The sequence below is a fragment of the Lasioglossum baleicum genome, chromosome 12 (genome assembly GCF_051020765.1).
Source record: "Lasioglossum baleicum chromosome 12, iyLasBale1, whole genome shotgun sequence".
Taxonomy (NCBI): Eukaryota; Metazoa; Arthropoda; class Insecta; order Hymenoptera; family Halictidae; genus Lasioglossum; species Lasioglossum baleicum.
The window spans coordinates 9,610,714-9,625,848 of record NC_134940.1 but is presented as its reverse complement, the minus strand read 5'-3'; the positions used below and the strand labels follow the sequence as shown (position 1 = coordinate 9,625,848).

The window sequence follows — 15,135 nt, the reverse complement described above, 5'->3', positions numbered from 1 at the left end:
TTACTGTCTAATAGTCTGACGTAAAACACATCCTCGACGTCGAGAGGCTTCCAATCCTCAATAGTTAGCTGTCGCAATTTCACGAAAGAGTCCTCGGGAAAGAGGACACTTGCAACCAGGAGGCTCGGAATCTTCTTGGACAGAGTTTGGTTTCCTCTCCAATAATTCTGGCTCTTTGACCGATTCCGACGGCTACAGCCTCGTTCTGACAAGTCCCGAGAGCAGAGACAAAAATCCAGCTAGGTTCCCTCGCTCTGCTCCTCGCCGTCCTCTCGTTCTCCAGAGGTGCGCTATCTCCATGGAGATAGGGGAGGGAAAAACACTCATTTTTATACCGTCAAAATGTGTTATCTTGCCGGTGCGGCTCGTCTCCCACCCCTCGCGGCCGTCGCTCTGCCTTTTTACCTCTTTTTTTCCTCCTCCTTTCGGATCCGTGTCCTCTCCTCGACGTGCACACGCACGCACCCACACACGCGCAAACCCTGGGGGCGGAATTAACTCGCTAGCAGATATCCACCCTCGAAGCCAGCCACTCACCTCCGCCAGACCACCCCAGACCAGCCACCCCTTTTCTGCCTGTCCTCCACCCTCCCGACATTTATATTGTCTGCTGGTCGTCTGGAGGGGGCAGCAGGGGGACCACCCGTGGAAAAAAGTGGCCCGTCCTGCCTGGAACGGCCCGAGGATTCCTTTTTCCAGTTCGACACCTTTGCCAACCCTCAACCCACCCCTCCTTTAGCGACACACGCTCAATCCGAAGGGCGTCCGAGCAAATTCTCGGGCTAATGCACCCACGCCTACGGAACACCGTGATCCTGTCGCTTGATACACACCGGACTACTCGGAATTGAATCCTGAAGATGTAACAACCTACTAGGAGATCAAAACTTTCACCCTTCTGGCGCTAGAAACAATTCTAATCTATCTTTGTTGAACAATATATCACACCCCGCAAGAAAAGTGACACAACTCAAAAATGCAGCATTTGAGAAAAATCAACTCAAAGAATGCTATAAAACTTATACGTATTCTTCGATGACATAACCTCAAAATTGCCATTATTTGGCTTGTGTCACTTTTCTTGCGGGGGTGCGATATATGTATACATACTTTCACTTCCGAGATATTACCGTTTACAGTTTTTGTTGGATATGTCTTATAAAGTTAGTATTATAATGGTGTTTCTCTAAATAACGACACAGTGTTTCCACGTATCCTGTATTTAATCTTTATGTGAATACATAGTATGATATAAGTGAAAGCTCTGGGCTCTGGCTCCTTCTAAATACCAGACTGACTATGGTCTTGACTTTCTGCCCCCGCCGGGGCTATTCTGTCCTTGGGAAAAACCACCCCTTACGCCTAAACCCTTATACATACTTAAGTCGTTATGGTATCGTTGAATTCCAACAGTTTTGATCACTAATGCTTTCACATAGGACACCGGTTAAATTGCATGATTTTTTTCAGCCTTTCAAATTTATTTTCATGACTTTTTTTCTGGTAAATACGTAAATCCTATAATATGGAGCTCAATTAATGCATAAACTCAAATTTCTTGAAATTGTGACATGCGGCAATTTTATTTATTAAAATAAAATTAGTGTAATTGAAGCACGAAACAGAAATGCCAGAATCTTTTGTGTGTAATTATTTTTCAGGAGTACACGAGCGGTGCTAAGCGACGCAGCTAGTTTCACAGAACGGAATATTGTTATCCGCGGCTCGCGCCAGTGAAATTTGAAATGCTAAATTATCTAGAATTCAATCCCTGCGGTGTCGATCGACAGATCGCGGGAATACAAAGTGTAGCGTGAGGCGGGCCCGACGTTAAAAGCGTATGGAAATTTCAGCGCGTCGAGCGTTCTTAGAGCAGCAGCGACGTTCGTGAGGATAGAGCTCGGCCGTTCCACAGCCAGGATGTGTATCGACAGGAGTCGAGCCGATAGAAACAAACCGCAACGGCTGGCTGTCTCTTCTTCCGACGAATCGATGCCAGCTCGATACAGATGTCTGGCTATCGATCGCCGTTAGGTGCAGCCGCGATATCTCGATCCTTCAATCCCGCTGATAATTGCGCCCGGTTACCGGAATCCTTTCTACGCGATTTTACTCGCTTCCCCTCCTACCATCCTCGCCGGAAGCGTGGTACAATTTATGCTAATGCAACTTTGATGCTGGTCGAGTCGTTAACACTAGTCTTACTTTTATTTTATTTCTACTGGAATTTTAAATAATAAACGTGGGACAAACGGCATGATTATGATTAATTGCAAAAGTGCGTTTAGTATTGGTGACATTATATACATTGGCTTAGCGTAGACTTTACATTTTTAGACTGAATAATTTTTGCACCGGATTAAAAACTTCAACCTTTATAGTTTTTGCTAATACATTTATTTTTGTAATTTTATTAATAAAATGCATATGTACACTGGTGGACAAAACGATAAGGCACTGTTGCACACACACAAAATTTCATATACTATGTATATGTCGTGAAATCTCAGTGGAAACGAATGTATTCATGGATGAAAAGATACTTTGGATGGTCCAGATGGATACAAGTACTATTTCCATGATTTAAGAAAGGAACAAAGGGTTTTAAGCCGTCGACAATGTGGTGGCGGTACAGTAATGATATGAGGAAGAATCGGTTATAGAGGAAAAATAGAAATAAAATTTGTACAAGGCCGTATAAATAGTGCTGGCTACTTAAATTTAATTAAAGAGCATATTGGAACATATGCTCGCAGAATTGCTGATAGAAAATATATATTTCGGCAAGATAATGCAGCTGCGCATACTGCTCGCATAGTAAACAATTATGTTGAAGCGGAAAATATAAAGGTTTTGAATTGGCCTACACGGTCTGCTGACCTAAACATTATCGAGAACGTTTGGGGAAGACTGTCAAGAATATTATACGAAGGTGGAAAGCAGTACAGGACAGTATCCGAATTGAAATCAGCAACTATACATATATAAGTTTACCAAGAAGAATGATTGAAGTGGTGCCAACGTAAAGGGCAGTCCACGCTTTCATTATTATTACTTACTTATTATTACTTAACACTTTACCTACCGGAAGCCTGTTAATAGGATTTTCAATAATTGTGCTGTACCAAAAGAAAGCATAGAAATTTTCTTTTACATTGCAATGTTAAATAAAACTATTCGATGACGTTATTGAGGGTGACTTGTTAGTTCATAATGAAGATTACTGTTGCTATTGAAGGTTCCATTAAAAAGTGTTTAATAATGTAACATAGATTTTTCAAAATTATACAATAATCACCGGTCGGTAATGTGTTAAACTGCCAAAAATCGTGTAATTTCGTTGAAATTTGAATTCAATTATTACATTCAAAGTTGAATTACATCCAAAGTGCCTTATCATTTTGCCCACACTAAAAGTCAATTTTTGTAGAAATAATAAATGGTTTGAACGAGTTATTTAATTTTTAGTATACTATATAAAAGTTAGTACTTTATTTTGTTGTATATCCACTTTCTACGTGTATACATATATGTATGTACAGATGAATGTTCATTGTTAAAAACGTAGAGGTGTCTTATCATTTTGACCACCAGTGTATATGTAGATCCTGCACATTCGGATTAATTCAGACAATTTTTATGTTGCACAAAAATCCGAATTATAATTGTTTGAAAGCAAATCGATCGGTTTTCCAATTTTCCGTTCGATTGAAACGTTCACCGGCCGCTTTATGCAACTCCCGGGCAGAGAGACATTAACATTCTTACATCGTTAATCTATTAGATCGTTCCTACAAGAGGAAGGTGATACGGGGCACCGCGTGTTGTGTACACATACAAGCACATCGTGGGTGCATGCACGCGGCAGTCAAGGATTATCGGTCAGATATGTTAATTTCCACGGCGCCCAGGCGAGACTTGTTCTCTTTCTAACGCGCGGGAGTGCACTCTATTTAAATTAGATCGCCAGTCACCGGGGTCCAGTTTCTCGTTCTAATAGCTTCACTTCATCCGTGAGTTACGAGTCCGACATCGGCCTAACAAGGTGACCGGCAGCGCGATTTTTCCCGTGGCGATGGTGATCGATTATAGGAAATTTCTGGTGAAAGGGATCTGGTCGATTGCGATCTCGATCGACGCGATACAGGATGGAAATAATTAACGGTACGTAGATGGTTGGCCGTAATTCATTGCGAGGTAATTATAAAGCCTTTCGTACAAAGAGTCGACACTGAGAAGTCCGAAGAAATGCTGGTTCTTTTGTTCTGCGTCTGGAGTGTTCGATGTTTCTCTACTTAATGTTACGGGCGCCATTAAAATACGATTTTGAGGAATTGTTGAAGTTTTTGTGGAATTTTTTTGTTGAATTGTGATTATGAAAATCTGTTTTAGAATACACATTTTTCAGCGTCGACTGAATTTTTCATTGAAATACGGTTTTGAAAAATTGTTGAATTTTTTCGGGAATTTCGTTGTTGAATTGTGATTTGAAAAATGTGTTTTAGAATACACATTTTTTCAGCGTCGACTGAATTTATCATTAATCATATTGTACGAGGCAGATGAATTTAAACTAGAATGAAATTTGCGTATTTGACGATTAAACTGTGATGTGTACTTTATGTTTTTGGAAGTTCATCTACTAAAATAAGAATTTTGGTGACTCAGAGTCACAACTAGAAATTTTTGCACCATTATTTACAATATTGTTTACATTATTAAATAAGTAGGTGTGTAATCAATTACTATACATTTAAGTATTGTATGAGGTATTATATTAATTTCATCTCCCTAAAATGAGAGAAATCATATATAAAATAGTACCATTTTCGAATCAATGTTTCTTCGAACATATCCCAGAAAATGAATAAAAATTCGTAGTCTGTTAATTCCCCGCTTCAACGATACAAGATCTGCAGGAAAATTAAACGCGATCTTCAGACACAAAGATAAAGAAAGGAGAGTGTCGCGACACTTTCGAAAAGGTGTAAAAACGTGAAGGAAACGCGAGCGAATGGAAAGTCGAACGAACGGCGCGGCGCTATGGGATAATTATATCCCACACAAATTGCCAGCACTCTAATTACCAATTACTCGCCTCGAGCCGCGTCGTTTCCATCGGAGGCCCTCCCCGGCAAAATAAACAGGGCCGACAGCACTTTGAGCTCGCATTAAATCCGTCAATTAAACGGGGGCCCGACAAATGATCGTTCGGTCCGAAGAAGCGACGATACGAAACGTTTTCTGGACGCGTTCCCTCGAAATCGCAGCGCGGCTTCCTGCGTGTTCCGCGAAGCTAAAAGATGTCCGTGTATTAACCATAAAGGCTTCATTTTCCTATCGGGACATTCCCAGAATTCTCAGATCCGAGAGGGCGATACGAGGCCTCGGGATTAATGCGCGCGGCATCGAACCGCGCGGCAACGAAACCGTGAAAAAGAGCTCTCTTCGGATGGTTTCCGGCCGCGATGAGTGCAACAAAGATGGCGGATGGGACAGAGAGGAGAACGTTCCTGGGGAGGATGAACAGAGACAAGAAGACACACACGAAGAAGAAGAGAGACGCAACACGCCGTGACTAAGTCTTACGGAGCCGTGTCGTCCGCACCGCGTCGCTCGGCAGAAACTGCAGAAACGCATTTCGCGGGATAGCTTATCGCCGGCACGGTGTGCTAATAAAAGAAATGACACTATAAGATCAACCGTGCCGCGCGCCACGCAACCTGTAAAACCACCATCGCCCCTCGTAACACCGGGACCGACTACTCTCTCAGACCGACGACTATTAGCGGATGAAGACGTTGCCAGCCGACGCCGCGCGCCAGGTGTTCCTCGCGCAGCTTTACAGTCGTACCTGGATGCTAACTAGACGCGTCGTAAAAGGATCCCTCTCTTCCCGACCAATTGATAACTGGACGCCTCCTCCTTTTCGGAAACCGCTGGCTTCCAGGAACATCGTTTTTTACGCTCTCGAGCTGCACCGAAAGGTCTGAGTTAAGTCTGTGATCCTTTTGTTGACTTCACGACGTACAGAGTTGGGCAAAAATGTAATCAACGATTGGCGACTAAATTTCTACTTCAATCGGTTATCGCAATTAACCATTAATCTCATAGTTTAGTCGTTAATTGCGGTTGAAGATTATTAATCGTCAATCGAATAATTGATTAATGATTAACTGTTGAAATTACGAAATGAAATACGGGATCAAAACTGTATGAATACTGAAAAAAATGTAAACTGAGTGTATTGTCATTTGGTCTATATATGTATAATACAAACTCTGTTTACGTGCTTTTATTTATTTTTTTTAATCAACGATTAACCGACGATTAACTTCATCAATCGATTGAATCAATCGTCGATTTTTCGACGATCTCTTTTTTAATCTCAATTAATGTCCAACTCTAACGACGTACAGAAATGTACACTTTATATTTGTATATTGACAAGTGCAGAATTGTTCCTTATGGGAAACCATAAAGATCGGTATGAGGTTGAAATACAATAGAACTTCGATTAATTATCCGTGTTAATTAGTGGAACACGATTGTTCGGATAATACAACAATTACACAGTTTCAGTGCTCAACTGAATCCTTATTGAAATGTGCAGTAAATCGCGTAGCGTAGGGGTTGGTTTAACGCATAAGACAAGAACAGTGGTGGGAGAGATCCAAAGCTATGTGAACCAGTAGAAGATGGATTGGGTCTCAATTTTGAGTCTTGAACCGTCAGGTTTTTCTAGTGAGTATGGGCCCGGTATATTCGAGAGTACCGTGTCGAGCCGCACACTTTCCCCCGACCGTCATCTTTAGGGTGTGCGTAAATGCATGTTTCCCTAACAGTCCTTAAATTGTAAAAAAGAAAGAAAAAAAGAGGTTGGTTTAACGCAAAGTAATTCTTTGTGGAAAGTATTCAGACGATAAAGAATTCGAACATCAGAAGCCGATAAAGACTGACATAACAACTAATTAAATAAACGCTATATCTTGGTGGAGAATAAACTAATAGAAGATCGGAAACAGGCAATTACAGCTTGCTTATAAAATGCACCAACGCTGGTTTCTCCCATCTCTGCCAACAATGCCACTGCCAGTCCCACGATGTTCCCGCAAGTGACAATACGCGAACGGACCAACAAAGAAAATTTATATAAAGAGGGATGCCGTACTCGATATAAAAATCTAGACTCGCGTAAATTTAATGAGCGCTAGTTTCACCGCGGACAGGGAACGTCCCAGTACGTAGATCCTAGATCAAGGGTGTAGATAGTCCTGTAATTAGCACAACCGAAGAGTGCAAGTACGTACTCTCTTTTCCGCGGCGTTCGCACGGAATGGTGAGTTTGAAACCCGATTATATGAAATCGCGTAATGGTACGTTTTGTAATGTTCTGTCCGTTTGACGATCGCGATCGCTATCTAGAGAAGACAAGCATGCCGGGGCCCGGTCGATTTTATAATCGAGCCAACGCAGCGTGGCGACGCTGGGGATCGTTAACCTGACAAGTCCACTTTGGTCTTGCCTCGGGAGAAACGGGCCCGTGGCGGCCCGATCATTTCGAGTGGAACGGACACCGCATTGATAACGCTGAATTTCAGCCCTGAAATGAGTTCTGGGAAGATCCGACGGTTTTAATTGAGTAATAATTGCTGTTCAGATAGTTCCGTGCACTGTTTTGCATAAAATAGTCCAGCTGATTTCTATCAACCCCGCTAGCTGCTCCAGATGCTATCGGCGAGTTCTGTCAGAAATTCGAACCTCCGTTTTCTGGATAATGGGAGTTTGAAGTTCCAGGCCGAGGACTCGAAGAGTTTCTTAAAATACATACCAGACAAAGTTGTACGTACATGTCCTAATTTCCTCAATCCTTACACCTTTCTAATCTTTTAACTACAATAAATTCTCTTGTCAGAGACATTCTAAAAGACACATAAAACGAGGTTATAAAATATGATCCTTATCTAACAACTCAACCGTTCGACACCAGACACACATTAGACTCCAATCTCCGGGTAGCAAAAACCTGGAAAAAATTGCTCTTTCTGCTCCAGTTTCAGAAACCTCCCTAAAAGACAAATACGAGAAGATTACAAAATAGAATGCTCATCCAACAACTGGGCTATTCGACACTGGATACACGATACACTCAAATTCTTCTTTCAGCTGGAAAAAAGAGGATGAAACAAAATTCTCAAAATCCGATAGTCTTGTATTTGAAGTGGACCAAGGTCCTCAGGATCGAGGATTCTCAGGAGCCCCGCTTCGGTATCGATCGGATCCTCGAGGATCCAAGTGGTGGGAAACGGATAGCCGTCTCGCCGATAAAGACGTCGCGGATCGGGCGCCAGATTTTCGTGCGACGTCCCTGGTCTCGGTTGGCGGCCCTGCTGGGTGGGTACGCGAGATAGAATCAGTAGCTGGAGCTAGTTAGATGATAGCATCGCTGAGCCGCGAACCGAGGCTATACGAGGGGAGCGGGGGTGCGAGCGAGATAGATAGAGAAACAGAGAGAGAGGGGGCGAACAACGATGGGGCAGGGAGAGGGGGGTGGGTGGGAGAGGCAAACGGAGAGCGCGATCGCTGATAAAAGCCACCGCGCAGCCGATAACGCTCCCTTATCTCCATCCAGTGGCGCCGCAACTCTCAAGGCTTTCCAGCCTCGACACCACTCGTATATATTCGCCTCTCTTTCTATCCTACCCGCCTCTCTCTCTCTCTCCCTCTCGCGCCGGTCTCGTTTTCTGCGAAATGTTCCGCGATCTTTTTACCCCCTTCCCACCCCCACCAGGCATTCTATTTCCTTTCGAGGCCTGTGTTTTCGAGCGAAGTTCGCTCACGGACCCGGCCCCCTCGATTCGAATCGCGAGCGACTCGCATCGTGCATTGTAAGCGGATTCGATTTTCGAGGGAGAATTTTTTCGGCCTTTTTGCGAACCCCGTGCCGGCTGGTTCTGGTTCCGCGAAGCGGTCGGGCTGAAAATCGAAGATTTCTGTGACTCGGGTTATTTTCAAAGATGAGTCGCAGCCCTCCGTTAGTTTCGCTTTCAATCGGCAGGGCGGATTTCACCCTTTGCTGCTGTTTCTAAATGCTGAATTGAAATTCCACAATCGACGCAACCCTAACTCTTCAGAAGGATGCAGAGGGTGGACTGCACCCCTGCTGTTGTTTCTAAACGCACGATTCTCCTTGAACAAATCAGTGCCGAATTATTACCACACATTTTTTTACATTTAAACGAAAAATCTGATTCTATAACTGATGTAACCCGTCGCAAAGAGAGGCAGAGGGTAGAGGCAGCCCCATTTTCTTGATCGATCGAATCGAACGGAAGCATTTCCGGAGTGTGCTCGCGCGATCGGGGCTTTTACGAGCAGCCTGATTACAATAAAGATAAGCAGGCTTTAATCAGACGCGGCGAGACGCGCCGCGTGCCGACCTGGAAAATATGTTTCGTATCGACGTATGTATATCCAGCGGAGAGATCATCGATAGTTCCGTCCCGTTATCTGTGTCGAAAGATCACGAACGTTTCCTTATCTGCCTCGCGTCGCTGCCTCGGTGAATATTCAACTTGATGCCGATGCGGCGAGCGCGTTATTTCAAGCTGGCTTGTTTGTTCAACGTGTGCCCCGTCCGCCCACCCTTATTTGCCTTCGCGTTTTCCTTTAGCGTCCACGGGGGTGGGAGGGCTGGCTCAATAAATTACCGTTCATTCTCGCGTTCTAAATTTACAGTGACAGACTGTTGACTTCACCACGCCGATCGATATTGTCTTGTGCGACGATGAAGGAAAAATTGGGACGCCGTTGCTGTCAAGCCTTCCTTCGTCACATTCTTTATTAATTCCCTCGTACACGGCAGTTAAACACTTGTGTGCTTCGATTTTTTATGTAAACACCAGAGCAAGGAATGAGCAGGAGTGATATAAACCCTATTTATTCCGTAGAAAAGAATAATGTGTATAAATTATAAGAAATACAAACATATCTCTCGAAAAGAGAGTTTTCGACCATCCACCAACCTCAAAAAATTAACGATCGACCAACGCATACCCAGCAACCCCTATCAGAATCAGCCCCCGATCGACCCCCGAAGTCTGCAGCGCGTAATCGTGCGGATCTCCGATCCTATCGGTGGCCGGCGATCGCGGGATCTTCGTCGAGGATCGATAGCCGTGCACGAAACATTTTTATCTGTCAACAGTATCGGCTGGCGAGGGTGGTCGGGGGGCGGAGAGGACCATTCGAGAAATTGCGAGCGTCTGTGAGCCCGACGTTAGCACCGTAGACGACGGGGGAAAGAGGGGTGGAACGGAGAAGGGGGGGAGAAACGGGCGTTATCACAAGGATATCGAAGTGTGTATAAACTAGGACATAGTCAGCGCTGAGATACGTGGGGGTGACCGGGGGAGGAAGAAGAAGTGGGAGGCGGAGGAGGAGAGATTCCCTGAACGATACCGGTATAGGATGCCAGATTCCCGAGGGAGATTAGATCGCAACAGTGGATAGAGGCTACCTCGACTGCGTACAACTCCTCTATCTCTCTCTTCCTCTTTCATTCTCTATCTGTTTCGGTCGCGCCAGTTGGCTCGCTCTTTCTCTGTCCCTTTTATCATTCACTCCCGATGCTTTCTCTCTGTTTACCGTACCTCCTCCTCTGTCTAATCTCTCTTTCTCTCTTTCACTCTCGCTCTGCTTCTCTCTCTCGCTCTCTCGCTCTCTCTCTCTCTCTGTTGCGCGTCGGGTCGCCTTCTCTCTCCGCAACAAATTGCCGAACGTCTCGCGAGCTGCGTCATTGTTCTCTTCTTTTGAAGGCTGAAGAAGATAAATAGATAGATAGAATTATTGTGCGCTCGGGCTTAGCTACTCCCGACAGCAGCGACGTAAATGAGAGGCGAGGCAGACAAGCGATAGACCGGCCCGCCGCGCTGCTTCTATTCGTTTAACGCGTTTAGGCGGCGGTTTATTGAGAACTCGAAGAACACTGCCGCGGGAACGGGGGTGCGGGCCACTTCTACTGCAAACTTATCTCTGCGGGGATGAAACGATACTCTGACTCGGTTCGAGCATAACCACACACACCCCTGTTAATGTTCTAGAACTCGCGATGATCGGTATCTCCTGAGAACGCGATTCTGTCGACCGGACTTCTGTCGATTCTGATGCCAAGGGGCTGAAATAATTATATTCGAAATAGTGGTACCATAACCTTCATCCGTCCCTCGTGTCAATTTGACACAGTTTTCCCGAAATAAGTTACACTGTTCTGCTGTTTGTAGGTAAATTTTTTCGAAACTTCGTCTCTTTTATTTTAACGCGAAACACAACCGAATAACCTGAGATAAGTAAATGTTAACTCATCGATTTGAATAAAAGAACCTCGAAAAATAACTGTTTACCTTGTTATTTCATCGATCTTTTATCACTGTGTCAATTTGACACCGAAGGACAGATTCAGTTCGAGAAATGAGGGATGGATGCAGTGATATTGTTGAGATTCTTTAGAATAAAATGATTCCAGTACACGAGATACACCTGTCACCATGTTCTGGAGGTGGTCGAGGTTCTCAGAAAAAATAATACTCAAATAGTGGGACCTTCGATCAACGTTATTTTCTTGCAAAATAATATTCTACTTCATAAGAAATTGTCCAAACTTAGCCTATTAACCCTTATACGTTCCTCAGGATGAAAATTCACACATTTACTTATTTCACAAGTATGTATTCGCCATGTATTTCTTTAAAATGTGACGTTACAAATAAAACATAATTCGCCAATTTATCCTGTAAAAAAAATGGGTGAATTATTATCCGAATCTCTTTCATGCAACTATTTTTGAGGATTAAATCTGTGGTTCTAAGGAAGAAGCCCGCGTAAATACGTAAATCCTATGCGCTTTTTGTTTTACCTCACAACCACAGAAATAAGCGACAGCTACCGGATAGAAACAATTAAACAACATGGAGCCGAAATTGAAAAGTAACGATTTAGAACAGATGTATTTGGTCGTAGAACAAGTGTCCAATGAAAAGAGCGAAGGGGAGGGAGTCTCGCCTATGGCAACCGGTGAAAATTAAGAACAACAGAACGGCCGACGCTGGTAATCTCGTTAGCGATCTATCAGATGGTTGAATGACCAGGAGTATCGTAGCCCGCTGACGTGTATCGGGTATCAGGCTGGTTGATCGACCGGAGGGGGACACTTTCTTCTCATTACAATGTTGTCTTGCGAAAGAAGTCGGCATTTGCACCGGGGGCCACGGACTATAAAGAGATCCAAGATCGGTGGGGAACGAGTTTAGACAATGACCGGGCCCGGTATCTTGTTCGATCGACCACTTCTTCTTCGGTAAATAGTGGCAGATAACGGGCGGACAATACCGTCTAGGCAAACGCGAAGATAAAGCCCGAGGAGACCCGGGTGAGTCAGTCGTCCGCGAGATAAATGTCTGTGCGCGCCGGGGACGACTGGTTTCGCGAATTAACGTACTTTTTGGCAAAGAATCGGAATCTTGCTCACTCTCTCCCTCTCTCGCCTGGTTGTCCCGTTATCCGGACCTCGATACCGAGGTCCGATGTATCGCTTTCGCTTCTTTGGTTCTGATATCCTCGGGAAATCCTGCGCCGAGGCGTCTAGCAAAAACCTGGCCGGAAGAACGGGACACCGGTACCCGGAGCGTTGGTTAACGAGACGAAATGAAATAGATTAGGGTCTAACCAGCGATCGTGGTAGAGGATAGCGGCCGTAAAAAGCGGCCGGCCACGGAGGACGAACGAAAAAGGAACGACCACGGAGATGTTCTACGTTCATGCACCGCGTAACGACGACGACAAAACCGTCCTGCTGCTGTTACTCTACTGGGCGGTTCGCAAAAATCCGTCCGACACCGGCTGGGACCTTCTTCTTCCTTCATCGTGGCGAAAGAGGGACAACAAACCCTTAATCTCTGCCCTAAAACACGACTTTTTGCCCTCGACCGCAGTGTCGTTTCGAAATAATTCTTTCCATTTATTTTTTTTAATTAATTTTAAAGGCTTCTAATTTGTTTCTTCGATTGTTTTCATTTTGGAAGCTGACGGATGCTAATTCTGGTGTCCAATTAATAGTAATATGGATTTTTAGAGGTTTCTAATTTATTTCTTCGATTGTTTTTATTTTTTAAGCTGATGGATGCTAATTCTAGTGTCCAATTAATACTAATATGAACACCAAATATAAAAACACAAAAGAGGAATGCCGTATAAAAGAACAATGAAAAGAACATGTATTCATTTCTCATGGTTCCCGTTTTTGAAGCTGATGGATGCTAATTCTAGTGTCCAATCAATAGTAATAATTAGACTGCGGATCTTTATGCATTTATGGCAAAATTGAGTAGGTAAAATTCAAAATGGTTGGAAAATTTAAAAATTTTAAGATGTCAATGTATGATTTCTCCTCTATTAAAATCATTAAGGGAAGAAACAACATTCAATTTGGTTTCTATTTCTTGCAATCGATGCAGACAATTTTTATTTTGCATAAAGATACGCAGTCTAGTAATAATATTTCACTACAATAAAAGAACAATAAAAAGAACATGTGTTTATTTCTCATGGTTTTCATTTTTGAAGTTGATGGATACTTATCCTAGTGTCCAATCAATAGTAATAATATTTTAGTACAAGTCTGCATTAACACAAAATATAGAAACACACAAGAAGAATGCAGTATCAGAGAACATGTATTCCTTTTATTTGTTAAAAAATGCCACCGACTGTAATCGCTATAGTTATCCATCGACAGCGGATTTTATGCATTTATGGCAAAAATGGGTACATACAATTTAAAACAGTGAGGGTATTAAAAAGATTTAAGGCGCGCAGTGTATTAGTTTCACCTTAACAAGATAAATCGAAAGAAGAATTAAATTTTTATTTGGCTCCTGTGTCTTCAAATCAAACCAAACATGTTTTATTTTGTATAAAGATCCGCAGTCTAGTTATGTATCGACTGCTAAGCGTTGAATGTGCCTATCACCGAGCTATGAATTTTGAATTTCATGTAGCATAATCCGCCACGGATTATGGGTGGGATTAAGATAAACCCGAACAAGGATAAAAATGGAAAGACCTGAGTCGATTTTCATCGAGCCACACGGTATGTACAGAGAGTACGCGCAGAAACGCGCGAGCGTAATACACGCGAGAGCAGGAAGAGGAAAAAAGGGGGCACCCAAAGGAGGACAGGGGGGAGGAACGGTACACACGCGTGTCCCCCGTGAACCCACGCACACGCAAAACGCACACGGTGTGTACACGATCGAAACGGCGAGATAATCGTGTCGCGTACTTTGCCTATCGCGCACGTATGATTTTCGTACGGATAAACGACGGCGCACGTTCCTTCGAAGAAGCAAAAACATTCGGCGAGCGTGGTTTCCGGTGGAACGGGAAAGAATTTCGACCCTCATGGTCCTACCAATTAATTACACCTAAGGAGAGAATTGAATTGTACAGCCAAGAAAAATGCTGGCGAACAACGTAGTCGCTTTGTTGCAATTCCTGCTTTAATCAAGTGAACATAAATCCATGATTCTATTGTTCTCCGACAGAGGACGAATATCAAGTTGATGTTCAAAAGCGGCGATGATTCATCAATATTTTATTAACTGAATTGCATTTATCCTTTTCATTTATTGTAACATTTCAAAAGAATCTCGTACTCACGAATATCGATCAGGAATCGCTACCAGATATTTCATCAACTTACCTAAAACAGAAAAGAAACACTCGGTTAGTATCGTCAGGAATAATAAATACCTTCTCATTAGTAAATTTCATCATCGTTTATTGGAATAATCTAGACTCACGATCAAGACTAAATTCCGAATAAATGGAATCAGAAACCTATCGGGTCGGTTTCTAGACGTGACCACACACATTCCATCTGCCCCATTAATTTACAATTCAAAAGATAAAGAACCTGTTACCGATCTATCATTATCAATCTAATTGCGCGTTTCAACATTCAAAACATGTAAATACAGGCTATTAACCTCAATAAGCCACGTGACTGTCCAACCATGGACGACAAAAAATCGTTGACAAAAAAATTAATCTGTATTGACCAGATTGGTAATCGTTCAG

At 43.3% G+C, this 15,135-nt stretch overlaps 2 protein-coding genes across 3 annotated transcripts in view; one reads left to right on the top strand and one right to left on the bottom strand.

Annotated features, from left to right (window-relative positions):
- Ush (Zinc finger protein ush) overlaps positions 1–15,135 on the bottom strand; it is a 218,778-nt gene that overhangs the window by 97,750 nt on the left and 105,893 nt on the right. The window lies entirely within an intron of this gene.
- The window catches only part of LOC143214284 (uncharacterized), a 38,213-nt gene continuing 27,084 nt past the window's right edge, over positions 4,007–15,135 (top strand). For both annotated transcript variants that reach the window (XM_076435110.1, XM_076435108.1), the window contains exon 1: positions 4,007–4,164. In XM_076435110.1, coding sequence (XP_076291225.1) covers positions 4,149–4,164 — 16 coding nt within the window. In that variant the 5' untranslated portion in view covers positions 4,007–4,148. The remainder of the gene's footprint in view (positions 4,165–15,135) is intronic.